Raw genomic sequence first — 27498 nt, 5'->3', positions numbered from 1 at the left:
TAAGTCTATATCTTCCATTAGACTTTTAAATAATAGTATTAATAATATAATAATAATTATAATAATTTTAAAATCTTAAGTTTCAAAGAGGAATTTAAAAAAAGAAAGCAACTGGAAACCAAAGGTGTGTTTCTCAGGTATGAACAAAGCTGACCTGGCAGTTTTAGTGGTGGGTTTTGGTGTCGGTCCCACTTGTTTTCCTCATTCCCCCCACTCTCCAAAGCATCCCTCCCCAGGGTCTGGCTAAAGCCCCAGTCCCTTTTTCACAATGTTCTCTCCCGCTTCACTTGTAAGCCCAGTTTTTCCCACATGTGAAGCAAAGCTGTGCGTGGCTTGCATAAGGCAAGTGTTAATCGACCGGGGTGGGGTGGGGAGACTGAAGATGAGGAAGTGAAGAAATAAAATCACACACGACAATGTGTTTAATCCTAACCACCCATGAACCCCAAGACCTTTAGAGTGGCTTACTCAGATCTCCGTCGTACCTGAGAAACATTGACTTTTCCTGAATTAGAGTCCTTAAAAATAAGTTTGTAATATATATATATTTTTGTGTGTATATATATATATATATATTTCTAAAGCACTTAGCTGTGAGTCATAAGATGCTAAGATAATAGTTTTTAAGTGTAATTTAAGGGTGTGTGTGAAGGGCGGGGGGGGTTAAAGCTGACTCACAGCCTCCGCCTCCTGAGTGTTGGACCTTCTTTGTCTAGGTGGAGGTGAAGCGGGCCGAGCCTCGGGATAGCAAGAGCCAGACCCCTGGACCCACAGGTGCCAGCCAATGGGGGAGCCGGATCCTGCCAAGTGCTGCCAATGGCTGGGCAGGGCAGCATCCGCCCACCTGGCAGCAAGGCTACGGACCTCAGGGTAGGCCTCTTTTTTCCCCCCGTCGGGCTTCAGGGTCCAGGGCAGCTTGGGGTTGCCTCGATACAGATGACGGGGGAGCCATTTGAGCAAAGCGTTCCCTCTTGATGGCGGTGGCCCGTCTTCCCGGCCAAACTGGGGCTCAGCCTCGGAGCCATGCGTCCGGCGCTTTGGCTTCCTGCAGGCGCTCCGGCACGTTGAGGGTTCAGGAAAGCACCACTGGGTGGTTAGCCCAGCAAGGTCCCAGGATCCGGGTGTCTCTGGTGGAAGAGGATCCTGCCGTGCTTCCTGCGAAGACCTCTTCTGGTCCAAAGCTCATGTCTAGAATGGCTCTGAGGTTGCGCAGATGGGCCGCCCCCACGTCAAGAGGAGCTCTCGGGCTGTGAGACTGTGGACTTGGGCCACTTCCTCCTGTCCTGGCTAGCAGAAGTTCTGCTCTCTCACCCACCCACCCACATATCGCTGCTTGGAGATGGCAGCTCCTCTGCCTGAGACCTTGGAGGCAGAAAATATACCTGCTCGGATAGCCAGAAGAGCAAGCTTCCACTCTTCCCTGCAGTGTCAAACTTCATCAGCAGCATTTGATCCCCAGAAACACTTTAGAGGGAAAGGACGCCACACAAGTTTTCCTTTGGGCCATTCCACTCTGGCTGTGTCTGTGTGGCTCTGGGCAGTGGCGTGATGGCCGTGCCTTTTTTTTAAGGAGGCCCGTGGCGCGGGGCTTAAACTGTAGCACTGCAGCCAAAACTCTGCTCACGACCTGAGTTCGATCCTGGGCACAGGGTCTGACTCAGCTTTCCACCCTTCTGAGGCTGATAAAGCTTGTTGGAGGGCGAGGGGCAGTGCGTAGCCTATGTAATTAAATTAGAAACCACCCAGAGGGTGCCTTAAGTGCTACAGGGTGGTGTGCAAGCAGCACACTTTGCTTTTGAGCCACAGGCCTCCACCGTGGCGCTTCCTCCAGGGGTTCATACGTGAGCCTCTCGGTCTTCAGGCTTCCCAGCTGCATCTTGGGTGTGTGTGTGTGTGTTCTGGGATCCTCCCCCTTCCCCCACCCAGAAGCCTTGGCTTCAGAATAATTCTGGGTCGGGTCCGCCTTTGTCTTTTATTTCTTGATATCCCCGCTGTCTTTCTGAAATGATTGTGCCTTGCACTCTTCTGATGAAACAGCTGCAGAGGCTTGACCTGCTCTTCTTCTGTGTGTGTGTCCTTTTTTCCCTCTCCCCTCCCTCACACCCTTAGGTATGTGGGTACCAGCCGGACAAGCACTCGGTGAGTATGTTCTTGGCGTTTCAGATGGGTGAAGAGAGTTTTGTCTTAAAAAGCAGCTGAGAAGTGAGGCTGAACCAGTGAAGAAGAAAATATTTAAAATCCACCCGCTGCACCTCTTGATATCTCTCTTTTCAGCAGTCTTAACTGCTGGATCCAGGGGAAAGAATCGGAAAGCCATGCCAGATTTTAAGAGCCTCCGTGGCTTATTCGTCTGCAGTTTTTCATGTTTTATTAGCTTTTTCGCTTACTCAGCAGCTCGGACGTGATGCCCTTTCTTAGGCTGATCTGCCTTTCCGCTAGAACCTGCTGTGCATCTTAATGCCATTTATGCAAGAGTTTATTTTGCATTTCAGAGGCAAATTAAACTGTGAGTTTGTGGCCTTTAAAAGGGAAACCAAGTTTTCCTCTTATCTTTGGGTGAGACACTTTTCTCCCTGATCGTTGGGCTAAAAATATATATCACACACGTTTCAAGACGTAGAAGTGACCTCAAAAAAAGTTGTTTCAGGGAGTGACTTTTTTTAGGGGAACAACCCTATTGTCCATTAATCCATTAAATTAAAATTCCTTTTAATTTACTGAGTCTGGAAAATGAGGGAGAGAACTGTTTACTTTGAAATGTGCGAAGAGAGTGCCTGTTATCCCTTGGGATCATTTGTGTAAATTGTGTTTGTATTAATTTACACACTCACCCCTGAATCTTTTGTCCTATGTCTCAGTTTATATGCCCTGTGTGCTAGACAGTAGGGACGCAAAGACTCCTGTGGCCACATGTGTTTCCAGGGCCAGGATCCTTTAGGGGATGTATCAGCCCCTCAGAAAGGAATTGGAATTGTCTTCGGGTCTTTTAAAGAATATATGTTGATTTGTTGTTGTTAAATATAATGGACAGCACATCCTATTGTAGTAGAGAATTGCAGGGAGGGGGACCTGAATTGTCGGACTTGCTGTCAAGTCGGACTTAAGACTCAGGGCTGTTGGGTTTTCTTTTCAATGACTTGGGACCCCCCAACCCCTCCCTCTTGTCTGGGGGAAAAGTTCATTTTAAAAAGCTACTCAGACCCAGAAACGCACAAGTATCCCTAGCGAATTGCATCTGGGTTTTTTGGGGAGAGCCTCTGGTGTGTGTTTCAAACGGTACTGTCTAGGGCTAGAAAAGCCCAGGGTGGCCCCTTGTGGTTTAGGAATGGCACATGTTTTAAACATGTCGCTCCGGAAGGTGCCAGGTGCCCTGTACGGGACGGCTGTTTTGTCTAAATAAGGGTCCGGCACCCCGTTAAAGCTGCATCAGGGCTGAATGGGCGGGGGGGATTAAAATGGTGCCCCATCAAAGGTCAGCGCCTGCATCGGAAGGGACAGGATAACCGTGTGATGCCAGCAGGATGCATGTGGGCAAATGTTGCCTGCTGTGCAATAGGGGACCCTCCTGTCTCTGGGGACTGGCTCCCCTTTTCTGTATGGTCTGCTTCTCATCGTCTCCTCTTCCTCCCCAGGTGGCTACGGGCCCCCTCCTCCAGGGCGAGGCGCTCCTCCACCACCGCCACCTTTTACCTCATACATCGTCTCGACACCTCCAGGAGGATTCCCACCACCGCAGGGCTTCCCCCAGGGATACGGCACTCCTCCACCCTTCGGTAAGGATACCCAGACCGTTCCTGGCTCTTGTTTCTTCCCTCCCACATCTTCGTCCCATCTTGTGGAAGCTGCACCTCTGCTTTTCCCCGACTGCGACTCCCAGAATCCCAATGGGCACGGGTCACAAGCCAAAAAAAAAAGAAGTTTTCTAAGCTCCGGGGAGCAGATTTTTGTCCCGCCCTTAGTTCATATAACACTGACAAGCAACCTTTTAAGGTTAGGGGGGTATCCCATTAGTGCAAGGCTACTCGGTGTAGGGATTTGAACCCAAGACCTGGGGCCTTCATTATATTACCCCGCATGGGCTCTTGGAAAGAGTCTCCTGCTGCAGGGGTTCAACTGCAGTCCTGGAGCCCAACTCTGCTCACAGTCCGGGCTCAATCCCAGCTCGAGGTTCACTCCGCCTTCCATCCTTCCAAGGTGGGTAAATTGAGTACTGTACACAGCTCGCTGAGGTGAGGTTTCACCCAAAGAATGCTTTAAGCGCTAGGGTCGGGTCAGAAGCAGCACACTCTGCTTTGCTTGGTTGAACTGTTCGCTTCTCAGCCCTGCAAGTCTCTTAATAATGAGGAGGAGAATCCAAGGGTTCTTCTCCTAAGGCGGGTCATCCCTTCCGTGGTGAAGGACACGGGCAAGCTTTCTCTGCCTCTCCGGTGATCCTGTGGTGATGCGTCCCGCCCTTCTTTTGCCTCCTCCAGGTTTTGGATATGGCGCGCCGCCACCTCCACCAGACCAGTTCGCCCCTCCCGGCGTCCCTCCTCCGCCTGCCACCCCAGGGGCAGCACCACTCGCCTTTCCGCCTCCACCACCGCCATCTCAGCCCACTCAGGACATGAGCAAGCCACCGACGGCCCAGCCAGATTTCCCCTATACTCAGTTTGGTAAGTGGTTTTCAGGGGGGACCCCAGGAGAGTTTCTGTGTCCCTGCTTTCTCCCCCCCCCCTTTCCGATCCCTTTCCTTTTGTCGATCCCAGCTCCTGATGGCAAACAGGTTTAGGGGGTTTTCATGCAAACGATGCCTACAGAAATCTCTAAAATGCCCACTGCATTTGTGGCCTCGTTTTCACCTCTAAAAATAAAAGCTGGGGAAGGAGGACTACCTGTTTTCTCAGCGGCCTTGAAGGTGGAGACTTTCCATTAATCTGCACCAGGCGAGGGCACTTAATTTGTGAGATCCAAACAGGGCTGTCCTGGGTGGTGAGCATGGGAACATGTCAGAGCGGGATAAATCGGATGTCTTGTCACTACCAAGTTGCCACTGTCGTTATCCCTGAGGAACGGAAAGGGGGCCCCTGGGAACGATGAATTTGGTGGTCTGTTGTGTCTCTAGGCGTAAAGGCCTGGAGATGACCTTCGGAGGATTTTTGTGTGTGTGTGTGTGTGTATAGAAAATGGGAAGGGATGCAGGAAAACCTAGTCACTAGCCCAAAGTGTCTATCATGTGAGCTGCAGCGTTGCAGGAACCATCCCTCCTTCCACCCCTCCGCCTGTGGACTCCTGAGTCAAAACACAGCCAGTGCGGTTTCCAAGCTGAGTCGCCTCAGTCGTTCCCACGCACCCCGGGGCTGTCCTTGGGAACCAGGCAAGAGTTGCTCACGCCTCTGAGGCCTTGCAGCTCCACCGTCTCAAGACATTCTCTTTCCTTCCACCCCAGGAGGGTAGAGTTCATGCCCATCCTCAGACCAAGCCGTCCTCCTAGTTTTGTACCTGTGCTACCTGAGGCTCTGTGGCCCTTCTGTTGAACTCTGCTCGGAACCGGTCCCCCCTTTGCAGTTTTAGATTTTATAGATTTCATTTCCATCTCTTAGTCTGCACTCCACTGGCGATCCATTTCTTTGCGATAACACCGTTTCCTTTTCCCCCATGTTTAAAGAGCCTCGTGGCGCAGTGGTTAAAACGCTGTACTGCAGCTAAAACTGTGCTCACGACCTGGGGTTCAAATCCCAGGTAGCTGGCTCAAGGTTGACTCAGCCTTCCATCCTTCCGAGGTCGGTAAAATGAGTACCCAGCTTGCTGGGGGGGCAATGTGTAGCCTGTATAATTAAAAAATTGTAAACCGCCCGGAGAGTGCTTGTAGCGCTATGGGGCGGTATATAAGTCCAATAAATAAATAAATAAATAAATAAATAAATAAAATAAAGACCCGTAAGCAGATCAGCATATGTTATTTATTTTATTTATTTAAAATATTTTCATCCCACCTTTCTCCTTAAAAGACAGTTATGAAGTTCTCTACTTCTAGGTTGTTTAACAAGGCGAGAAATCCAGAGTGGATGCATGGAAAGGTCCTGTGGCCCTCAGTGACAAACCCTTTCCATTTTCCTAGGGTTTTTTTTAACAACCCTTTCAATTAATACTGTATTTTGCTCTTGCTTTTTTTTTTCAATGAGTGTGCAAGTCTAGCTCTGTGACCGGTTGGGGTTTAGGAAAGAATAGTTAACACCTTCCCTGAAACCTGGGTTGCTCCTCCTGGATATTAAAGATCGATGAAACCTGAGTCGGCAAGTTTCCCCCCAATCTTCTGTACAAAAGCCAAGCTTTAACTGAGGGATGCCATAAGTAAAACAGGTCTCTGTGAGAGAGGGCTCCTTAGACAACTTAGGCGATCCTTAGGAAACTGGCTGGATAGCTCAGTGAGTTAGGTAGCTAGCTGCAGAGTCAAGAGGTTGAGAGTTCGAATCCCCCACTGGGCCTTCTGGGAGAAGAGCCAGCCTGGGTGGCCTTGGGCCAGCTAGATTCAGTCCCAGGTCTCTCTGTGCTCCAGAAGAAGAGAACGGGAAGCCACTTCTGAGTGCTCTCTATCTGGAGCACCTTGGAAAGAGTCAGCCTTAGTCATAATTTTTGGCCCGTGATTAGGATCACCATTAAGAAGAACACCTTGACAGTGGTTGGAGGCTTTCAGACATAGGTTAGATGGCCAGCTGTCTGGAATGCTTCAGCGGCGGATCTCCTCCTCTAGAGAAAGGTTGGGTTTCCTGATACCTGGGTTTTTGTCCTGCTTTTGCTCATTCTGCGATGCAAAACCAGGAGACCATCCAGAAAAGGACGGCAGGATGCAGACCATGGATAAGCTACCCCTGAGTGGGATTTCGAAGAAGTTGGGAGGTGCCCAGAATTAACCTCTCACATGAGGGCAGTGGCCATGCCAAGAGAAAGTTTTGAGAAAAACGCTTGAGGAAGCAAAGAAATGATCTGACGTCAGGATATTTGTTGCTAATCGGAACCATCCCAGGGAAAGACCTGGTGGAAATGCTCTACCCAACGTGGTTCTATTTTTTCCTCTCACCCCCTTTGAGTTGGGCCGAGCAGGACATTGACCGGGGCTTCTCATTAAGCCTTCAGTCAAGAGGTTTCTCTACCCGGTTGCATGAAAACCGACCGTCCTCCTGAACATCACCCCAGCTGGCCATTTTCCCTCCCATCATAGTTCTGGAGAAGGTGGCCAGGTTTTTTTGAGAGAAGTAGGAGTGATGGACAAGGAATTCGCTCTTGTTCCCACATTTTGTCCCACGAGTCTGCATTTTTGCAGAAAACCCTGTTTTAGTTCCCAGGTTTAAGCTCAAACAGAGCTACAGTAGAGAGCAGAAAAGAAAAAAAAACTGCAGGGTTTTTTAAAAATAGGATTTAGATTTTTATGAAATTGCATTCACCCCCTTGCATTTATCATACAAATTTCAGGCTCTTTCCCCCACCCTCTTTTTTCCCCTCTGGAGATATATCCTATCCCTCGAGTGTTCCTGTAGTTTTTATTTGAGGGATTATTCTATTATTCCATCATTCAGAATACTTGAACGGGGCGGGTGATAAAAAAATGGAGCACGCGAGGGAGACAAACAGGAGGGTCAAAGAAAGGGAACACCAGGGTGTAAATCCTTCCTAAGACATAACATTCTGGGGAAGGAAGAGATGGAACCCCCCTTGGCTCTTAAGACAGCGGTGGATTCTTTGAACAGAACATGCCCAGAAATGAAGGGGTTTCATGCACAGCCCGATGAATCACCAGTATCACGATGCTCCCGCATTTACGATTTCATCCTGAAGGGTTCTTCTGTGGCAGATCCTTGCGAAAGCAACCTCTTTGTATCAAGAGGGGTGACCTTCTCCTGCTTTCAGTCTGTGCTTATTCACTTTTAATGACCACCACCACCCCCGTTCTAAGACCCCTTCCCAAAGGGCTTATAGACAAAAGCTGGGGCCCTCCTCGCCCAGCCCTTCCCTTATAGTAGCTTCTCCCAAGTGCCCGTCACCGTCTCCGACCAGGGCCTCCCTGGGCGTTGCATGTGGGTAAGTCTGCTTCGCTCCCCCCCCTTTTCCACGAGAACGACAGATTGTGTGCAGGGCTCTCTTGGGGGGTTTAGTCACCCCGGTCTCCGTTTCTCACCAGGGCTGGGTGCCTTTGTTCAAGACCCTTCAGGCTTCGGGCCCATACTTTGTTTACACACTTATGCTCAGGCTGAAAAGTGAGTTACCTTAGGTAGGTGGCACCTATTTTACACCCAATCATTTTGTCTATGATCTCTTTGTGTGGAAGGATGCGGCGGGTGGGTGGGGAAGTAACCTTTTTACTCCCTTTTTCCCTTGCAGAGATGGCGTCAGTTAAAAGGAGGGCGGGAGAGAGATTCTGTACCCATTTGCCATATATATATATTGATGCAGGGTAGCCCCCTTGCTCAATAGCGTCACATGAGGGACACCCAATAATTCCCCCTTGTAGGATTTGTTAGCGATGAAGAAGTGTCTTTGTGAAGGCCCCAGGCAGAGATAATCATCACCATCTCATAACGGCTGAGCTGGAAGAGAACCTATGGATCATTGGATCCAGCCCCTGTCAAGGAGGCCCTGGGGGGGATTCGAACTCCCAACCTCAGGCTCCACAGCCAGAAACCTGGAAGAGCCCAGTTCAGTAAAGACCAAAGGAATTGCGAGCCCTACCCGTTGTGGGTGCAATGCCATGGGGGCAGGGGGCAGCATCTGGAGAAGTGGACGTCCCCCCAGTCCTGGTCTGGGAACACACGTGGGTTGTGCTGTTGGTCATGTTTTGTGAGCGAGTCAGAAACCCCATGATAGCGACGCCAAGTTCGCAGGGATGCGTGGCAGCCCCAGACTTCACTGCTGGCTGGCTGGCCTCTGCCCTTTTAGCTGAGTTTACCCCAGAGGAATGAGACGAACGTGAGGTGGATACCATGAAGATGGCTAGCTTTTTAAACGGACTGTCTTTCCCCAGTTATATTTCTGACCCAGATTTATTCCAGTGAGCTCAGCAGGACACGTCATAGGCTGAAGCTACAGGAAGCCAGATTTAGGCTGAATATTTGGGGGGGCGGAGAGACGACTTCTTAACCGTTAGAGCAGTATGACCATGGGACATCGGGAGGTGGTGGACGCTCGGACGCCAGAGACCTTCAAGAGAAAAATTGGACACCCGTTTTACCAGATCTCCTTTAAATTGGATTCCTTATCGGCCTCTTTCCAATGCTCTCACTCGCCACAACATTGTTGAGTAGGTCAGGCTGAGCGAGAGAGACCGGTCCAAAGGCCTCCGGGTTCAGCAGGGCTTAGACCCTCTGATCTTCCAGGTCCCAGTCCCATGCTGCTAAACTACAACACAGCTTTGTTTTTGCTTTGTATTTCCACCATCAGTGACGCACACGACAAGTGCAGGTTGGTGGGAGGTGGCCGGAAGGATAAGCTGTTGCAGCCCGGTCATCTAGTTGCCAACCCCTGCAGTGGAACCAGCCCTGGGTGACAATGGAGAAAACTTGATCTTCCCTTGGAGAGGAGGAGCCTGTTCCTTCCATAACACCTTGCCTGCATCACTTGTCAGAGTGAACTTGGCAGGAATGTGATCTGGAGAAGATGATGGGACAATGAGACTTAATGTCCAGCCAAATATTTCAAACACAAGGGCAGGTGATACCTTTATTAGACAGCCAAAACAAATCAGGCAGACACCTAGCTTTGGAGAATACTGCATCTTCTTCACGCTGCGCATCATGATTTTGTGGGTAGCTCAGGAAATTTCCCCAAAATGTTTCAGCCACTCAGTGTGATAGCAGAACGTGTCTCCCGCCCAGCAGAATTTGGCCCAGGCTGGAAACTGGAAGGGTGCGAAGAGGGGAAAGTAACCAACCCGAATTCTTTTACAGCCGTAGTTTAAGAAGAGCTCACATCAAACTATCACAGTTTGTAAGGTGTCACTGGGTTTGTGTTTTTTGGTTTTAAAAATGTTTCCCTTTGGGTTTTGCCAAAGGAAGAATAACAGAAGCCCGTGTTCCCTTCCCCAAAGCAAGATGGGCAATGTGATCTGGGCTTCTGTAGGATCCCAAGCATACGGTCCCCATATAACCCGGAGTCGGCCATCTGCGGTGGGTTTGAGCTTCACGATGACGCCCCTCTGCGTCCGAGATCTTGATATTGGCTGTCAGAATGAACGGCACTGTGTTGGACCAACCCATGGTCTCGCTTGATACACGGGGGGGGGTTGGCTTCTCACCCCCTTTGCATGCTTCACTGCTGCTTTTTGACACAAGGGGGACTGTGCCTACTAACATGCGGGGTCTTGCTCTGAGGTGTTAAAAGCGACACTACCTCTTGTGTCTCGTTCGCTTACTTGTTGCACATGCCAGCTTGCTTTGAAAAGCAGCCGGAGGGTTTGCAAGGGGGGAGCCCTCCGATCCACCAAGGGTGAATGGGGGTGCCTCATACCTGTGGATGCAAATCTCAGGGGAATTCAGAGACCCAAGTAAGAAAGCAGCCCGTCCTTGGGGAAGGTTTTGAATGGGGTGGAAGAGTGGGGAGACACCTCCGTCCTCTTCCCCTTAAGACAGCATAGCCTCTTCGAGTGGCTATCCAGTGGGCCGGACTGGACTCCGGTTCCCATTGCCTCTCAGGCCCTGCTCAGGGTGAGGGCGAGAAGGAGGTGACTGGGGGGGGGGACTGGGTTCTGAATTCGTTTGAAAACCACAACGAAGCCCATCTTCACCAAACTCTTTTGTTCCTCTGTTTCTCCCTTCTAGGATACGGGCAAGACTTGAGTGGATTTGGACAAGGCTTCGCCGACCCCAGCCAACAGCCCCCCTCCTATGGAGGCCCTTCCGTGCCCCCTTCCAGTGGGCCGCCCGCCGGGGGCAGTGGTTTTGGCCGGGGGCAGAACCATAACGTTCAAGGTTTCCACCCCTACCGGCGCTAGCGGGGCGCCTGAAAACCAGGGCGTTGCGCCCAGAGGAGAACCCTCTGGTATCCTTTGAAACCCAAGAATCCAAGACTTAACGAACTTGTGACAATCATCAACTTGGCCGGGGTGGGTGGGGTGGGTGGGGGCACGCGGGCGGGGAGACGTGAACATCTGTCCGGGGGAGTGTAAGAGAAGGATCCAGCAGCTGTTGAAAGCCAAGCTGCAAAGGTGGTGTTTAGACTGCAGTTTTTATTCCCTCCACCACCACCACCACATCTTTAACCCATCAGCACAAATAAAGAGAGTGTCACTGGTTCAAACTACAGGGTTTTAAAAATGTCTTCAGCTTTAATTGAAAAAAAAAAAGGAAAAGAAAAAAAAACAAAGAAAACTTCAGGTTTCTTTCTCTATTTTTGTTGAAAATTTAATTTTTTTTCTGAGCCTTTGTTTTACCATATATTGTAAACTTTATGTTTAAAGAAAAAGAAGAAGAAAAAAAATATATACATTTACAGATTGTGAGATTTTTAAGAGAAATTTTCTACTATGTATGCTGGCTTATTTTTTAATTTAAAGGAGAAAACAAGAAAAACCACAGGGTTTTCCATTAGCACTGTTTAGACGTAAGCGAGGGTCAGCTCCCAGCCGCCTGGTTTTGGGCGGTCGGGTTGGGTCGGTCCCGAAAACGGGATGTTTGGAGAAACGAAAGGAATCTACTGTGTGTGTTGTTGTTGCTGTTGCTGGTTTCCGAGCTGAGGAGCAATGCGGGAACCGGCTCGTTTCGAAGAAGGCACCGTGTCACTTGGGAAGCCCAGGGTTTCAGCCTGGGCTTCGGTTCTTTAAAAAAAAATCCTTTGGCGATGTAGATTTCTTTAAGGGGGTTCATGGAGGCCTTGTTGAGATGTAGATTTCCCTCAGGCAACAAAAAATAAAATAAAAAAAACACATGAACAACCATTTTGGGGTGCATTTTGCACTAGCCAGTGATTACCCCTGGTTTGAATAAAGAGAAGTACATTTGGATTAGAAACACAAGCTTGTGTCTGCTCGTCTTTCTAAACTGCCCCTCTTTGCCTTCTTCACACGTGCAACCTTGCTTGAATGTCCCCACCCGCCCATCCGTCGCAAAGATCAGGAGGAGTGTGATTTTGTGCCGGAACAGTGTTCAGACTCGCCATTTTGCGCCAGTCTTTCGGTTTGGGTCCAGAGGCCTCCCGTGAGTCGTCGGCAAAAGCCGAAGTGTTTCAGGGACAGATGGCAGATGTCACTGAATGCGCCGTTTCCGGCAACTCCTGCGTCTTCGGAGTCACGATGCGCTTTATGTGTTTTTCAGGTCTTGTCTCTTTAAATTCCTCTCTGATCTCCCGGCCCAGAGTCTTCTGAGCCTCGCACTTAGGCCTTGGCATGCCTCGCTTTTAAATCCAGAGGCGAAGGAGCTGGCAAACGCCCTGCGGTTGCATTTCTCCGTAATTCGAGAAGGGGCATTGCAGGAAAGGGACCCTCTGGATCATCAGATCTGGCGGGGAATTTAACCCCCAATCTCTGATTCCTAAGGCAGAGACTGAACCCCTGAGCTATCCTGGGTCTTGTCAGGTAAGGACGGAGGGACCCATGGCTTGTGTGAAAGGAGTGGGGTATCATCCCACACATTGCTGAAAGAGAAAGGTGTGCAACTCCGACGACCACACAGTACCCCAGATCCAGCATTTTTTCATCCTTTTTGCTCCCTTCTGCGAGCAGAAAGCCATGATCCAATTGGCATTTTTTTCGAACCCGGACCAGAGGGTATTTCTCTCATCTTTAAGGCTCATCCACAGCCAGCGGCTTGGGGGGGGGGGAGTTGTTTTAAGATCATGCCCCGCTGTGGCCCTCCAGATGTTTTAGCATCCCCTTCCTGCACCCCCGGCTGGCGTGAAGGAGGGCCGGGTTTGCAGCCCAAAGACGCCTGGAATGCCACAGCTGCCCATCTGGCCTTTGGGAGCTCTGAGTTCTGCTTCTCGGCGTGTTGAGACCCGACTGCACCCACACGTCCGAGGAGCATGTGAAGATGGCGCATGGGCTAGCCTTGAGAAAAACCCGAGCTTGCTGATTTTCAAAAGGATGGGTTTCTGCATGGGTCCAAGACTGGTGAAAGAAAAGGGGGAAATGGGGTAGCATCTTATACTAGCCTCCAAGAGTTGTTTTGGATCCCAAAAGGCTCCCACTGAAATAAACTCTCGAAAGTGCCATAATATTTTCCTTTTTTAAAAAAATTCTTAACCTGTTGAGAGAAACACAGCAACTTCTTTGGAAATTCCTGCTCCCGGTGACCCTACAGGTTCTGGGCCTCCAGAAAGCCCTGTCCTTAAAAGTCCTGCTCAAGGCTGAGAAACAAAAAACTGTGGATTCCTTTCTGAGTCGACTCACCTCAATCTCAGGTCTTCCTCTTTTCCTACTGCTTTCACCTTTTCCTAGCCTGGCTGCGTTTCTAGTCAGCCTGGTCTTCTCATGATACATCAGCCATACGAAAGAGTGACCACGGGCTGTTTTTGAAGACCACACTCTACTTTTTATTTGGGGGGGGACACATGTATTGGAGCAGTATTTTGACCTATCCAGCCGAGCAAATGGTTAAAGGATTTGGGGAGTTGTAGTCCAACGCCTATGGCGGACCAAAGTTTACTCCTATGGCTGGGGAACATTTACAGGGCGGTTTTTGTGGATGATAGGAGTTGTGATCCAGAAGAGCTGCAGAAAAGCTGTTCCGCGCATGCGCCAGTGAGTCGCCTGCAACTCAGCCTTCAGCTTAAAGCCTACCTCGCAGGGTAGGTGTGTGGATTAAAGTTTAGAGGTAGGAAGCCCCTTCTATAATAAAAGCAATAATGCTCACCCCACCCCTGCAAGGCCTTTTCCCGCAATTTGAATGAAAGCATGAAAAGCGTTAAGAGGAACCTCCTCCTTACAGCCGGTCGCGGTCGGCTCCTTTAAGCGAGCTGCGCACGCGCAGAGCCAACGGCGGCGCCGGCTTGTGGGCGGAAGCGGCCGCGCCGAAATCCCTTTCGGCGCGTGTGGGCGTGGCCATGGACGGGAAGTCCTCCGCCCTCCCGGAAGTTGTCCCGTTTGCGAGATTCAAGCACGAACTCGCGCGAGAGCTCGCTCTTTTCCCGGAGAGGTCGGCGTCCAAGATGGTGGGTATTGGAGTGGCGGCGCGCCGGCGGGGGAGAGGGAGCTTTTTTATCCGAATCCATCCGGGCGGTTGAGGGCGAAGGGCCCGTTTAGACAGCGCCTCGGGCATCCTGCGGGTTGGGGGCGGCTGAGCCGAGGGGCCTGGGAGGGAGGGAGAGAGGCGGTGGGGAACGGGGCGCCATCCCGGGGCTGCCTTGCTGGTTCCTTCGAAGGAACGCGAGGGGGGCGTTACTTTCTCTCCCCCAAAAGTAACGCTTCGGCAGCTCCGTCGCCTCCCCATGACCCAGGCTTTCCAAAACCAGGGTAACGTGGTGGATGGAGGGAGATCCATAGCAATGCCTCTGAGCGTGTGCAGAGGCAGCACCCCTTACACCCCATTATTTTGAGAGGAAAACAACCTATTTAAAGAAAGTGAGGAATATCCGTGTGTAAATTTAAATAAGCAGTATCCTCTGAGCACGTGCAGAGAGAGGGCAAGCCCTCCTGCCCCATGGATGGAGGGGGTGGGAGGAGTTATTTAAAGAAAGAGGAGAAGATACGTGTGCCAAGGGGTGTTATTGGAATCAACAGGGCCTCTGAGCATGTGCAGAGGGGGAGCCACCCCATGCCTTGCCCTTGCTTGACTGAAAGCCAGTCAGGTTTGGGGCCCTTCTATCCGTCCTTAGGATAATGCAGCAGCGTTTTAAAAGGAAATGGTTTTCCTCTTTTCCCGGCAGGCGGAAGTGGAACAGAAGAAGAAGCGCACCTTCAGGAAGTTCACCTATCGCGGGGTGGACCTCGACCAGCTGCTGGACATGTCCTAGTAAGGGGGTCTTCCTCTTTCCATGGGTCACAAGGAGGTGGGAGATGGTATTTTGAGAAAGCGGATAGCCCAGAGGCAGCGGTGGGCCAGTTTTTGTGGTCTGTGGCAGGTAGATTGCACCTATACATGGAGGATCTCCAGCCGACCACAGAATCCAGTATTCAGTTCCCAGCTGTGGGCAGCAAGATGCCCCCAAGGCAGGACAGGGAGGAGCCCTTACCTGATGGGATTTTCCAGCCGCTGAGAGGGGATGAATTTGATCTTGGAGTGAATGTCCAGAAATCAGAACCGGTAGCCACGAAAGTCTGAAAACGCTCAGGGCTGCAAATTCAAGTCTTGAAAACTTCATTTAGATAGGCGAGTGGGGTGGATCGGAAGAGCCTAGGGAGAAAGGGAGGGAAAAGAAGCTTCTACTTGTTCCTGTTTCTTAAGAATTTATTAGGGCTTTGGGTGCGGATAAGGGCCTGTGGGGTCAGGAGTTAGGGGGAGTCCCCCCTTTTGCTCAGAGCGTGTTTCCAGGGATCAGCACGAAGCTGACGGAGGGGCCTTCTCCTTGCCTTCCCCAGCGAGCAGCTGATGCAACTCTACAGTGCCCGCCAGCGCCGGCGGCTCAACCGGGGCCTGCGCCGCAAGCAGCACTCGCTCCTCAAGCGCCTCCGGAAGGCCAAGAAGGACGCCCCGCCGATGGAGAAGCCCGAGGTGGTCAAGACCCATCTGCGGGACATGATCATCCTTCCCGAGATGGTGGGGAGCATGGTTGGGGTGTACAACGGCAAGACCTTCAACCAGGTGGAAATCAAGGTGAGCCGCCTCGCAGGAGGAGGATGATGGAGGAGGAGGAGGAGGAGAAACAGCTGGGAGGGATCGTGGCCTGATCCTGGTTCTCCAGGCAAGGAGGGGAAGCGGTCAGGTCCAGGCTGTGGAGGCTGTGACAGAACATCAAGCGGAGGGGATGGAAATAAAATCTAGCAACGTTAGGTCCTCCTGATGCGTTAAGACGACAATTCCCCAGAAATCCTCAGATCTGGGTTCCCTCCCCGCTTTCCCAGTGAAGGGCGTCGTGTTTGAGACTCGCCAGGAAGGCAGTCACAGTAGGAAAAGCCATAGGCAAGGAGGACCAGAGAAGTCCAAAGCTCATGTGTGCTTGGGATGTTTTTATGGCTTTATTCATTTATTTGTTTTGATTATAAGGCCGTCTTTCTCCCAGTCAAAGGGAACCAAGGTGGCTCCCCGTATTAAAAGGGATAGGATTAAAAATGTAAGACGTTAAACATTAGAAAAACAAATTAATAATGGAATCATTCATGCTTGACTTCGGTTTGTGTACCAAATAACCTGTTTTGTCCCCCTCCCCTCTCTTCCATCTAGAAGGTGGTATGTGTATTTTTCATAGACTTAATGCTTTTTTCTCCCCTTCTTTTTCAGCCTGAAATGATCGGCCACTACCTGGGAGAATTCTCCATCACCTACAAGCCTGTGAAGCACGGCCGACCGGGTATTGGGGCCACCCACTCCTCTCGGTTCATTCCTCTGAAATAAAAAGGGCGGTTTGGGAAGAACATGGATAGGTGTAAATAAAAAATAATAATTTCCCAGTGGGAAAACTGGTCTGTTCTTTTCACAGCTGTCTGGGTGCCTTTGGTGATCCAGGGAAAAAAATCACGACACTGTGGAAACTGTTAACCCAAGTTTCATGAAAAACAAGGCCGGCGTAAAAAAATGTGGAAAGCTGGCTGTACAAATAGACCCATGGCTCCTTCATAAACCCCTAGTAAAAGTTCAGAACATGACCAGGACCGTGGACTTTTAAAGATCAAAACGATTTTTAAAAGCCTGCACCTGAGTATCATCATTACAGTTTTGACAATGTGCCAGATTATTAGTATAAGGAGATGTGGCTTCCCTTGGGTGGTTTCCACCCCTCCCAGACTAGTTTTTACTTACTTGTTCATTTAAAAGCAAACGGACCAGGTTTTAACCATCTTCTGGCCTGTTCTAGCCAGGGACGAAGTGCTTACTGTTTCGAAATAGGAAGTGAGCAAAAGTCACTGCTTTTAAAAAGAAAAAAAGACCATGTTTTGAGACAAGCCGGTGGCCAAAAGCTTGGGGAAATTGGTCTCATTATCCTCTTATAAATATTTGCTTGGGGAAACTGGGAGCCTTCATGTAAGCTGCAGTTTTTCCCTGTCGGCTCATTAAGTTCTCTGTCCTTCTCTCCTGCTCACAGCGTAACGGTGGCTGGTTCTCTCCGGGGAACCTAAAGTTGGCCCCTGAGTTCCACCAGATAATCGTAGAAAAGTACGCCGAGCTAATTCCATCCTCATCCATCCATGCGGAGTGTAAAATGGCATCTCAGAAATCAGGTATCGGGTAGTGGTAGAGGAAGGGCCCTAACATGAACCAGTTTATTTTGTAAGAAATTTAAGACCGTCTCCTCAAAATGTATAGGTCACATTTGCAGGAAATGGGCATCCTTGTTCCAAGTTTTTGATTTTTTTAAGATACAGAGTTGAGTTCCTGATGGTTACTAACCAGGCTTGTTAAAAATAGATCAGTCTGCCTTCCTTGGTAACTGGGTTTTCCAGGAAGCTTTAGTGACAAATCGAAATATATTAAATAACCCCAGTGTCATCCTCAGTGAGTCAGCATATATCCTCAGATGTAGAGATTTTCACTGGAAAAATCAGGTTTTCTCTGTCATGTGCTTCCAGAATCCCTGAGCTGGGTTTCTGGAAGCTGTCATCCAGGAAAACGTGATTTTGCTCACCTTTAGCTGAACACCGTGTGCGCAGATACTTGCGTGTTTATTGTCTGTGTATCATAGCGCTATCACACATCTTAGAATAACCAGAAGTAGAGTTTCACTTGGGTTGAAAGCTCAATATTAGGCTTAAGTTCTGTCCTCTGAAGAGTGTCTTTAGCTCCTGACCCACCACATTTTAAGAACCTCTGGATAGCTCCGGAGTGGAGGTCTCTGGCTCTGGAGCCAGAGGCTGAGAGTTTGAATCCCCCACCAGTGCCTCCTTGATGGGAACTGGACTTGGTGATCTCTAGGGGCCCCTTCCAGCCCTGCAGTTCTTAGAGCCTAAGCCCTGCCAGATTATATTTGACTGCAAATTTCAGGTGCCTATTGGGTGGGTTTTGCTGCTTTTTGGTCTGTGGGAACTTTCCAGGTACTCAGTCTGTGGGAAAGTTGATTCCATCAGACAACACTTGTAAGCTTCAGACTAAAATCCGCAGTGCATTCAACATCGCCACCCCGAAACCTGTTACCAAGCCTGCCCACCAGTCCACCCTGGTTGCTCCACTTAGATTAGGTAATGCATTATTTAAGCTAGTAAAAATATCTTTTCACTATGACAAATCTTACAATTGTGTGCACGCAACACCCCATTCCTTTACACCTCCCCACATTCAAGAAGCTCTCTGTTATTTTACAGAAACGTGGCATATTTTAAGGGGAAAGACCAGCTTTGTGTGATGGGGTTCCCACACTGCAGGTCCAAGAGCCAGTTCAGCCCCCAGCAGATGTGATGGTGCGAGTTTGAATCTCTTAGATGAGTCAGTGGCTCACCCTGCTGTCCTGAATCTTCTTACGTTCATATATTCGTATTTATTCACTGAAATATTTCCAGCGTCACTTTTGCTGATCATCTTACCTCAGACGGCCATAAATCATGTTTTTGCATTTCAAAAACCTAAAACGGTTACTTAAATAGGTTTGCGGTGTGCCCTGTGGGAAGTAAGACAACGCACAGAAGGGTGGTGTCAATTTTTGTTTAAATCCTTACCTTCCCATTAAATGCAAAACCCCATTTTACTCCACTTCTAGTCTGGCTTGATAAGCCAAAATCATCATGTCTTGCCCAAGTTTTATTGAACTATTTACCTTAATTCCATTTTTTCTTCCTTCTCCCCCTGAGGAGTATTCTCAACAGCTCAAAAGCCTCTCTTGTCACTTTTTAATGAACCGACCAATAAAGGTATTGGCCCTCATTGATTTCCAACAGCGTAAAGTAATTTCAAAATAGCGATGCAGAGGCATCAATGAACACAGGTTTGGGGCAACCAGTAGCTTTCCAGTTGTTGGCCTATAATCCCTGAATCCTCCAGAGGTTAAGACTGCGAACCCGTCTGCTATGCTGGCTAGGATGATGGATGTGGTTCTTGAACATCTGAAAACCCAAAGGTTTCCACCAATCCCTGCTTCGTTGTGTGAATTTCGTTGTATGTGTATATACTTACAATGACAATAAATTATTATTATTATTCCAAGGGAAAAATCAACCGAGGATAAAGCCTGGTCTAAGGCAGAGCGTGGCTGGTGCTCAGGGACTGTGGGAGTTGTAGTCTGGAAAGCTACACTCAAGCCCTCCCTGTTGTCACCACCTTGCTTGAAAAGGAATCCAGAAACTGGGGAGGGGGGGCAGGACCCAATAAGGCCCTGCCTCTCCTGTACAAAAGCAAGGGATGTTTGTATAGTGGGGGGGCGGGGGAAGAGTCATTCAGATCATCTCGTCTTTCAGATTGGGCGTGGACTTTGTCACTCTTAGAAATGAAAAATTTCCATATCTTGGAGAGTGGGTGGGAAACAGTTAAAAATGGAAATTTGCAATTTTACATCTCTAGTCACTCGTCTTCCTCCATGAAGCCCAATTGGAGACATTAAGCCCTATGGACCACGAGGGGCCGTTCCAATCGTCTTTTGGTGGGATTCGAGGCGCGGCACAAGACGTCGGTAGACGCCGGGTACAGTGCCACGAAGCAGAGAGCCACGGAGAGCCACGAAGCCCCAGCCAGGACAAGATTGAAGGCATCTTTCCGGTCGGCCTTCTGGATGGTACACAGCGTCGTTTCGGCACAGGACGACGACGGAGGACAAGACAGGCTGGCCGGGTATCGGCCATAAAGGCTGTGAAACGTCGCTAGGAAGACACCTTCCAGCAGGATCTTGGCCAGGAGGCTGAGCCAGTGCAAGGAGAGTTGGTGGCTCTTACTCCGGAAGAGCCCCCAGCCTGAGCGGTCCTTCCCCTGGCAGTCAGGTGGGCGGAAGAGGAGAGCACAGGCCACGGCATGCGTGCCAACACTTGCCATCTGCAGCAGGAAGAGGTTGAAGGGCGAGAGCGGGAAGGTGCGGTCGAAGCAGGCGAGGAGGCAGCCCTGGGTGGGGGGTTCACACCGCAAATCGGCCACTTCATCCTTCCAGAGGGTCTTGGCCCCCAACGCCAGGGATCCCAGCCGGACCGCCGTGAGGACGGACAGGCCGGCCCGGCAAAGCCTGGGCGCCAGGACACTGGTCCCGCTCAGCAGGCGCGTGAGGGCATCTGTCTCCATGGGAGGCGAGTCTTTGGCTGGAATGGAAAAAAAAGCCACACTTAGAATCCCAGCTCGGCCACCGAAAAGGTGCAGGAAGACCGTTCGCTGATCCAGACCCTAAAGGTGTCAGCCGATCTTGGCTTGGCTTTCTTCCCAAACATGGCGGCTTCCTTGCACGTGGGCGTGTGAGCAAGCACCCAAAAGCCGTCTTAAAATCTCCTTTTGTGCCTTGAAGGGAAGTCCTTTTTTAAAACAAAGAATTTGTTTAATCCAAGTTTGTTTGTTCTGGAAAACTTCACAGCTGCTTTTTAGTCACCCCCACCCACCCCACCCCGGAAAAGTTGGGGTGGCCTACGAGAAAGGGACGCGTGCAAAAGCGCCATGAAAGGAGTACAGTGGGGTCTTGACTTAAGAACGGCTTGAGTTAAGAACATTTTGACTTAAGAACCACTCTCATAGGAAAATATTGACTTGACTTACATATTTAGATTTGAGTTAAGAACTGAAAAAACCCACGTGGGAGGCAGGGAAAGTGCAAAATTTGAACTTTCAGTTAACTGTTGGCCAGTGAAAAGGGTGCCTGTCTGCTTCCTCACTCCTCCCAGCGTTTAGAGCAGGGGTGTCAAACTCAAATTCATCGGGGGCCGCATCAGCAGTTTGGTCCCCATCAAAGGGCCGGTTGTATCTGTACTGATGGCCTTGCAAGGACCCCATCCGACTTGGTGGGAAAAGGAAGGAAGAGAACGTGTGTGTGTGTGTGTGTGTGTGTGTGTGTGTGTGTGTGTGTGTGAAGGAAGAGAAAGTGCCTGTGTGTGTGTGTTTGTGTGTGAGAAAGAGAGATACAGGAAGAGAACGTGTGTGTGTGTGTGTGGTGTGAAGGAAGAGAAAGTGCCGGGGTCTCTGTGTGTGTGTGTGTGTGTGTGTTTCTGTGTGTGAGAGAGATACAGGAAGGAAGAGAATGTGTGTGTGTGTGTGTGTGTGTGTGTGTGTGTGTGTGTGTGTGTGTGTGTGTGTGTGTGTGTGTGTGAGAGAGAGAGAGAGAGAAGGAAGAGAAAGTGCCGGGTTCTGTGTGTGTGAAAGAGAGAGAGAGAGACAGAGAGAGTTACAGGAAGGAAGAGAATGCGTATGTGTGTGTGAAGGAAGGGAAAGTGCCGGGGTCTGTGTGTGTGTGTGTGTGAGAGAGAGAGAGAGAGAGAGAGAGAGTTATTTAGTATATGCAACTCTGCTTGGATCTTGCAAAAAAACGCATTCTTCGGTCCTTTCAAATCCTCAGGCATTCCAATCGAGCAAGAGAGAGAACGGAATGGAAGGCAGAATAGCAGCTTCCCATTAGTTTCTATGGACGGAAAAGAGCAGATACGGATCAAATGGTTTTCAATGCATTCCTATGGGAAATGCAGATTTGAGCTGAGAACTTTTTGACTTGAGAACCGCCTTCCAATACGGATTAAGTTCTCAAGTCAAGACCCCACTGTAAAAATAACAAACAAAGCCAAAGGCAACAGCAAACCAATAAAATTTGGTAAATCTTAGAATCAGGGAGTTAGAAGGGGCGTGGGAGGCCATCCAGTCCAACCTCAGGAACCCAAATCAAAACCATAGCCAATGTTGTGATTAGTTAATTATTCCTTACATATATCCTGTCTGACATATAGTGCTCTGCTCTCCTACTTTATCCTCACAACAGCCTGATAAGGTAGGCCAGGCTGACGAACCGACTGGCCTGAGGTCACCTCATTGTGATTCAAACTCAGGCCTCCTGAGCCGTAGCCCAGGATTCTAACGCCACTCGCATATGAAAATGGTCCATTGAATAAACATGTCTGAACCTAGAGATGAAATACGTAATGAGAGCACTCCTGGATCTTGGTTTCTGGCAATCCGGGGCGTCTGAGAAATTCTCTTCCAGCGCATTTCAAACAAATCTCTGGGAAAAGACCGCCTTTTGGCCTATAATCCCCTGTTACCAGCATCCTGAGTCTGTGGAGGACGGGACGTCATGGTCCACCAGGAATCAGAGGCAACTCGGCAGGGAAATGAAATTAGAGATAGTGCCGGAAGATGAGACTCTCAGGGCGGGGAAAAGTAAGCGTCATTTTAGAGATCGCTCATGCCTAGGGTCCCCTACGTCGGAGGCGACTTGATGAGAGGACCTGCGGTTAAGTGAGTAGCCTTCTAGGTAATCAAACAGCAGACACACACACAGAAAGAGAGAGAGACCTGGCTAGCTCCTGCCAAAGTGCTGAAAAAAAATACATTTAAGGCGCCCTCTCAATTTTGGAGAACGAATGGATACAGTCCTTACCTGTTCAGGGTTTCCTCCTGGACTGGTCTGCTTGGAGGAGATGATGGCTCCACAGTGGCTTGTCCTTTCTCCCATCAAGGGCAGCAGAGAAAAGACTAGGAAATGCTTCACCCCCCCAAAAAAAATACACACTCCCTTTCGTTCTATTTTGATATAAATAAGGCAGCGGCTTGAGATCTGGGTGAGGTTTCCAGTCTGGGTGAGTTTGGTGCAATCCAGACCGGTGGAGGGGGGGGCGCGATCTCTCAGGCGTGGGTGAGTGTGTATATGCTGGCACAGGGTTGTTATTGTTTTTTCAGTTCATGCAATACCTCAAAGAAAGAATCTGAAGTTAATTGTGTCTTCTAGCGGCTTGTTGAGTTGGTAGGAAAGGCTTTCTTAGCCACCACTTAAGTTGCCCTTTGGGTTGAGAACGAGTGGGCGAAGACTATCCAGTGGGTTTTGTGGCATATGGGGGCTAGAACTCTGATTTCCCACCCTTCTCAAGATAGCAATCCTGTATCTAGAAGGAGTGCTCTCTCAAGTGGCAAAATGGTCATTCTGGACTACTGTATTTATATGTATGTTATGTATATGATATGATATGTGGAGGGTATTTGTTGCTGGATGGACTGAGTTGTTTTTTTAACAGCAGCCCCCGTTGAGCCTCCATTCTCCCAACCCTTGCCTGAGGAAGGGAACTTGATCCAGGCAGATTCGTGTTAAAATACAGCAGTCTTTCACGGCCACAACATTTTTGTCTTTAATTTTTATTTTTCAATTTTTTTAAAAAAAATCCTTCCTTCCTCCTAAAACAACAACCCCGAGACCTTTAAGCAGTTTCGCCGTACACCCCAGTGATTTTCTGTGGCCAAGCCGAGATTCAAACCCGTGTCCGCCACCCTTCTGTTTTCTCGGAAGATCCAAATTTGGCTCCAAGAAGGCCAGCCGCTCACCCACCAAAGTGTGCTAAATCAGATGGCCTTTTAAAAAAAACTGTCATGCAGCCCCAAGAGGTACCTCTTCACATATACGATGGGGTGAAATAAATCACTTTTTTGAAGACATCCTGAAATTTGGCCTGCCCGAGGCAGCCTGCCTCACTTTGTCTCATGCCGAAGCCGGCCCTGATCCTGGCAACTGCCCACTCCTCTCCCTCCTCCAGCAAGCTCTGCCTTTCTGCCCCCCCCAGCCACCATCATCCTCATTTTTTTCACCCTAGCAACCCAGATTCCTTTGCTCTCCACCGTCCTCTAGCGCTCAGAGATGGACCCGTGATGTCATTCTCTCTTTCCCGCAAACCAAGCCCCTCCGCGGGAAGGAGGCAGCAGATCTCGCCCGCCCTGGCTGGTGAAGGATGCTCAATCCATGGGATTACTCTGGTTCCTCTCGTTTCTGCATTCCACCTTCTTTGGCGAACAGGTAAGGCCGAATTTGATTCCCATTCCCTTGCATTTCTTTTGCCTGTTTTCCCCCTTACCCCTTTTTGACAAAGGCTCTCTCCCTGTGATGCCAAACCAGGCACCGAAAACCCGGTTCGTCGCAGAAATTGGATTCTGCTTCCTAGCTGTGCATTTATTTTTAAAAAGAGGCCAGTTGGGCCTCTGTTCGGCATCCCAAGCAGCATCTTAAACAAGGCTGAGACCCAGCATTTGGGAGTATGTGCTGCTGTCTTGATTTTATGCTCTGGCGGTCTTTTATCTTCTTTCTGGAAAGGGAGAGAGATTTGGGCGTTTGTGTTGCGTCTGTGTGAAATTTGGATTTAAAAACGGGGGGCACTCGGATCAGCGGTGGGGCGGGCAGGCAAAGCCCCCCCCCCCAGGACTGAGATGGATTTGTGGTTTCTGATGTCTTATGCTCCAGATTGCAGGTTTTTCGGAGAGGGTTTTTCACGCTGCAAAGTCATCCCCTCTGTGGTGAGAGAGTGAAAGAGAGGCAGAAATACACCGGAATACACACGCACCTTAGACAGGTGGACAGATGTATCCACGAAATATCTGTTTCTGTTTGAGAGGTGCAGATAATTTGAAAACATGCATATTGTAGATATATTTGCATTTGTATATACTGGTGTTATGAAACAGATGTAAATATACACACACACCATATATAAGCACCCACCCTATCTATCTATCTATCTATCTATCTATCTATCTATCTATCTATCTATCTATCTATCTATCTATCTATCTATCTATCTATCTATCTATCTATCTATCTATCTATCTATCTATCTATCTATCTATCTATCTATCTATCTATCTATCTAATCTATCTATAATTTTTCTAAGGATAATTCTAAATGCAGAATTTTCTTTTTGGTGCCTGATGGAAAAGACGGCCAAGGGTATGTGTTTCACAGGCAGCTTTGGGTTTGCCCTCTTGTAGTGTCTGGAGGGGGAGGCGGCTGTTTTTTTTTGAGGCTGGTCCAGCCCTAGAAAAGCGCCATCTTTTCCTGAGGAAAAAAGGGTTGGCCACTTTGGCCGGAGTCCAGGAGCGTTAACGGACGGGGCTGAAATAAAAGCCATTCCTTCCCCCCCCCTCCGGGTGATACTGAGATTTTTTTTTGGGGGGGAAGCTATTCACCCGGGATGCGGAGACAGGGGTGAGCTTCCCCTGTCGTTTGTCTTGGTCACTGGGCTCCCCCAGATAGACTGCCTTTGGACTGGGAGGCTCCGTCTGGCCCCGTGGTCGCAGTGACTTTGTAAATTTCTCCCTGCTGGTTCGGGTTTCGACAGCTGTTTTGGGAAACAGATCATTCTGGAACTCGGCACCTTGATAGAAAATCCAATCCTTACTAAAAGGTGGAGTAGACTCGGAAATTAAAATACGTGGTTTGTGGAAGAATTAGGAAGCTGCTTTTTTTTACCAAATTGGATATCTAGATGCCCCTAATAAGTGACCAACAATCTGGGGCTTCCTGTATAGGAGTTTTTGCCTGCCTGGCCTGGGCGTTTCAGCATGTTGTACTCCCCTCTACCCCTAGTTGTCAGTTACTCCAGAGTTTAAATAAGTTTCTAGTCCTTAAGGCTCTAAAAGAGGAGGGGGAAATTTCAGGCCCTGCAGTCAAATCCAAACATTCAGTCTGACACTTTGGGGTTTCCTTGATGTCATAAAAACAGCTGGAGAGCTCAGGGCTTGAGGTCTCCGGCTGGGGAGCCCTAGGTTGGGAATTCGAATCCCCCCCCACTGGGCCTCCTTGACAGGGGCTGGACCGGATGATCCTTACGGGTCCCTTCCAGCTCTGCATGACAGCAGATTAAAAAGGCCTTTTCTAAGCTTTCCTGACCCTCAGGCAGAGGTTTGTGCCCAAACACATTGGAATGTTATTCTTATTGGTCCTCCTGCCATGTCTTTCTCTGCCTGATCCTGGGGGTGATTCTCCTCTGCCTCAGTTTCCTGCCTGTGAAATGGGCACCCGTCTGTTTCTCCCTCCGTATATCCACCTGTCTCGGCGCACAGATGCATCAAAACACTGGCCGCCGTTGCAAGTTGGGGTACAGCCTGGTCATGGGCATTCGATTTGAAATACAGTATATCTCTTGTTTTGGTAAACACAAGCTGTGCTTGTTAACTGTTATGACATCGCGAATAGATTGTTATGACATCCTTTAACCAGCAATTGTTTTTTGGTTCTGCTCCATGCAGAGACGTACCCACCTACCTATCTTTTCATCTTATCTGTCTGTCTGTCTGTCTACCTACCTACCTACCTACCCACCCTGCCTTGCAGGTTGACTCGTATCGGAGACCCAGACATGGAGGAGGCCCACGCTTGCCCCCCCGCCTTGCATGGCCTTGTTCCGTGTGCCTTTTGGGGAGGGGGCCACAGAGTTCGGAGAGTCTCGGAAATGGCCACCCTGAGATCCCTTGCAGTCAAGACGCTGAAAGCTCAGGAAACCCCCTTCCCTGTCTCCCACCCCCTGGGGCCACTTTATTGGCCAGGGTCAAGTTTTCCTCTTTCCCCCAAAGACTCCCCTCTCCCCCGCCACTTCTCCTCCTCCTCCTCTCCCCCCCCACAACCCACCAGTGGCCTGGATCTGGAGTGAAATGTCAATTAGCAGGGATGGCTCACAACAGCCTGTTTGTTTAACTCCCCTTGGGGATTACGGGGGGGGGGGAGGGAGACCCACGGCGCTGTGTTGGAGGGCTAAAGAACGGCGACAAAGTACATCGTGAAGCTCTGCCCTTCGTTTCACTTTCTTGGTTTTTTTTTTTCCTCTCTTTTGTTTTCTCCTTCCTTCCTTCCTTCCTTCCTTCCTTCCTTCCTTCCTTCCTTCCTTCCTTCCTTCCTTCCTTCCTTCCTTCCATCTTTCTCTCTTTTCCTTTTTTCTTCTTTATCATTTTTGAACTTTTCTTGTTCTTTTTCTCTCTTTAATCTTCCTCTCTTTTCCTTTTACTTCCTTCTCATTCTTGAACTTTCTTTCCTTCCTTCCTCTTATCCATTATCTGCTCCTTCCATCCTTCCATTTCAAGGTGCATTCTTAATTTTTTTCCCTCGTCCTTTTCTATTGTGGTTCTTCATCCAAGCAGGTGGAGTGAAGGAGGAAGGCTGTTGATCTTCTGCTTTGTAAAAGCAGCACAGTTTCTGACAATTAAATCAATACACCTGACAAGATAAGTCTGTATAATAATAATAATAAAAGAATACAATGGGCTACATCCAGATCACATCCAAAGTGGATCCATTTTAATCCCTCTGAAGATATTTACAATCTTCTTCCCTTCTCTTTATCTTCTCCTTCCTTCCTTCCTTCCTTCCTTCCTTCCTTCCTTCCTTCCTTCCTTCCTTCCTTCCTTCCTTCCTTCCTTCCTTCCTTCCTTCCTTCCTTCCTTCCTTCCTGTGCTTTTCTCCTTTACCTTTTCAAATCTCCTTTCTCTTCCTTTTTTCCTATTGTCCTTTCTTTATTTCATCTCTGTTTTTATCATGTGCCCTCTCCCTCCTTTACTGCTATTCTTCATTTCTTGCCTTCCTGTCTTTAT

General features: G+C 49.3%; 4 protein-coding genes across 6 annotated transcripts in view; 3 read left to right on the top strand and 1 right to left on the bottom strand.

Moving 5' to 3' along the window:
* The window catches only part of DAZAP1 (DAZ associated protein 1), a 41269-nt gene extending 30259 nt beyond the window's left edge, over positions 1-11010 (top strand). For 2 of the 3 annotated variants that reach the window (XM_020780944.3, XM_078379062.1), the window contains 5 exons: positions 717-870; positions 2110-2139; positions 3633-3773; positions 4473-4655; positions 10791-11010. In XM_020780944.3, coding sequence (XP_020636603.3) covers positions 717-870; positions 2110-2139; positions 3633-3773; positions 4473-4655; positions 10791-10963 — 681 coding nt within the window. In that variant the 3' untranslated portion in view covers positions 10964-11010. Of the gene's footprint in view, positions 1-716; positions 871-2109; positions 2140-3632; positions 3774-4472; positions 4656-8158; positions 8249-10790 lie in introns of all 3 variants that reach the window. The other variant, XM_020780945.3, reaches the window with a different exon arrangement.
* Positions 11011-13971: 2961 nt separating this feature from the next.
* RPS15 (ribosomal protein S15) lies at positions 13972-16519 on the top strand. Its single transcript, XM_020780946.3, has 4 exons — positions 13972-14115; positions 14830-14915; positions 15482-15716; positions 16341-16519. The coding sequence occupies exons 1-4, from the start codon at positions 14008-14010 to the stop codon at positions 16452-16454; spliced, it is 543 nt and encodes a 180-aa protein (XP_020636605.3). The 5' UTR covers positions 13972-14007; the 3' UTR covers positions 16455-16519.
* Positions 16520-19580: 3061 nt separating this feature from the next.
* Positions 19581-22232, bottom strand: LOC110072662 (gap junction beta-3 protein). Its single transcript, XM_020781205.3, has 2 exons — positions 22199-22232; positions 19581-20266 (listed from the first exon to the last, which is right to left on the bottom strand). The coding sequence occupies exons 1-2, from the start codon at positions 22230-22232 to the stop codon at positions 19581-19583; spliced, it is 720 nt and encodes a 239-aa protein (XP_020636864.3).
* APC2 (APC regulator of Wnt signaling pathway 2) overlaps positions 21815-27498 on the top strand; it is a 36146-nt gene continuing 30462 nt past the window's right edge. The window contains exon 1 of the mRNA XM_020780947.3: positions 21815-23937. Coding sequence (XP_020636606.3) covers positions 23884-23937 — 54 coding nt within the window. The 5' untranslated portion in view covers positions 21815-23883. The remainder of the gene's footprint in view (positions 23938-27498) is intronic.

Source organism: Pogona vitticeps, chromosome 7 (assembly GCF_051106095.1).
Source record: "Pogona vitticeps strain Pit_001003342236 chromosome 7, PviZW2.1, whole genome shotgun sequence".
In the NCBI taxonomy this organism is placed as follows: domain Eukaryota; kingdom Metazoa; phylum Chordata; class Lepidosauria; order Squamata; family Agamidae; genus Pogona; species Pogona vitticeps.
This window is presented reverse-complemented; position numbering and strand designations above follow the sequence as displayed.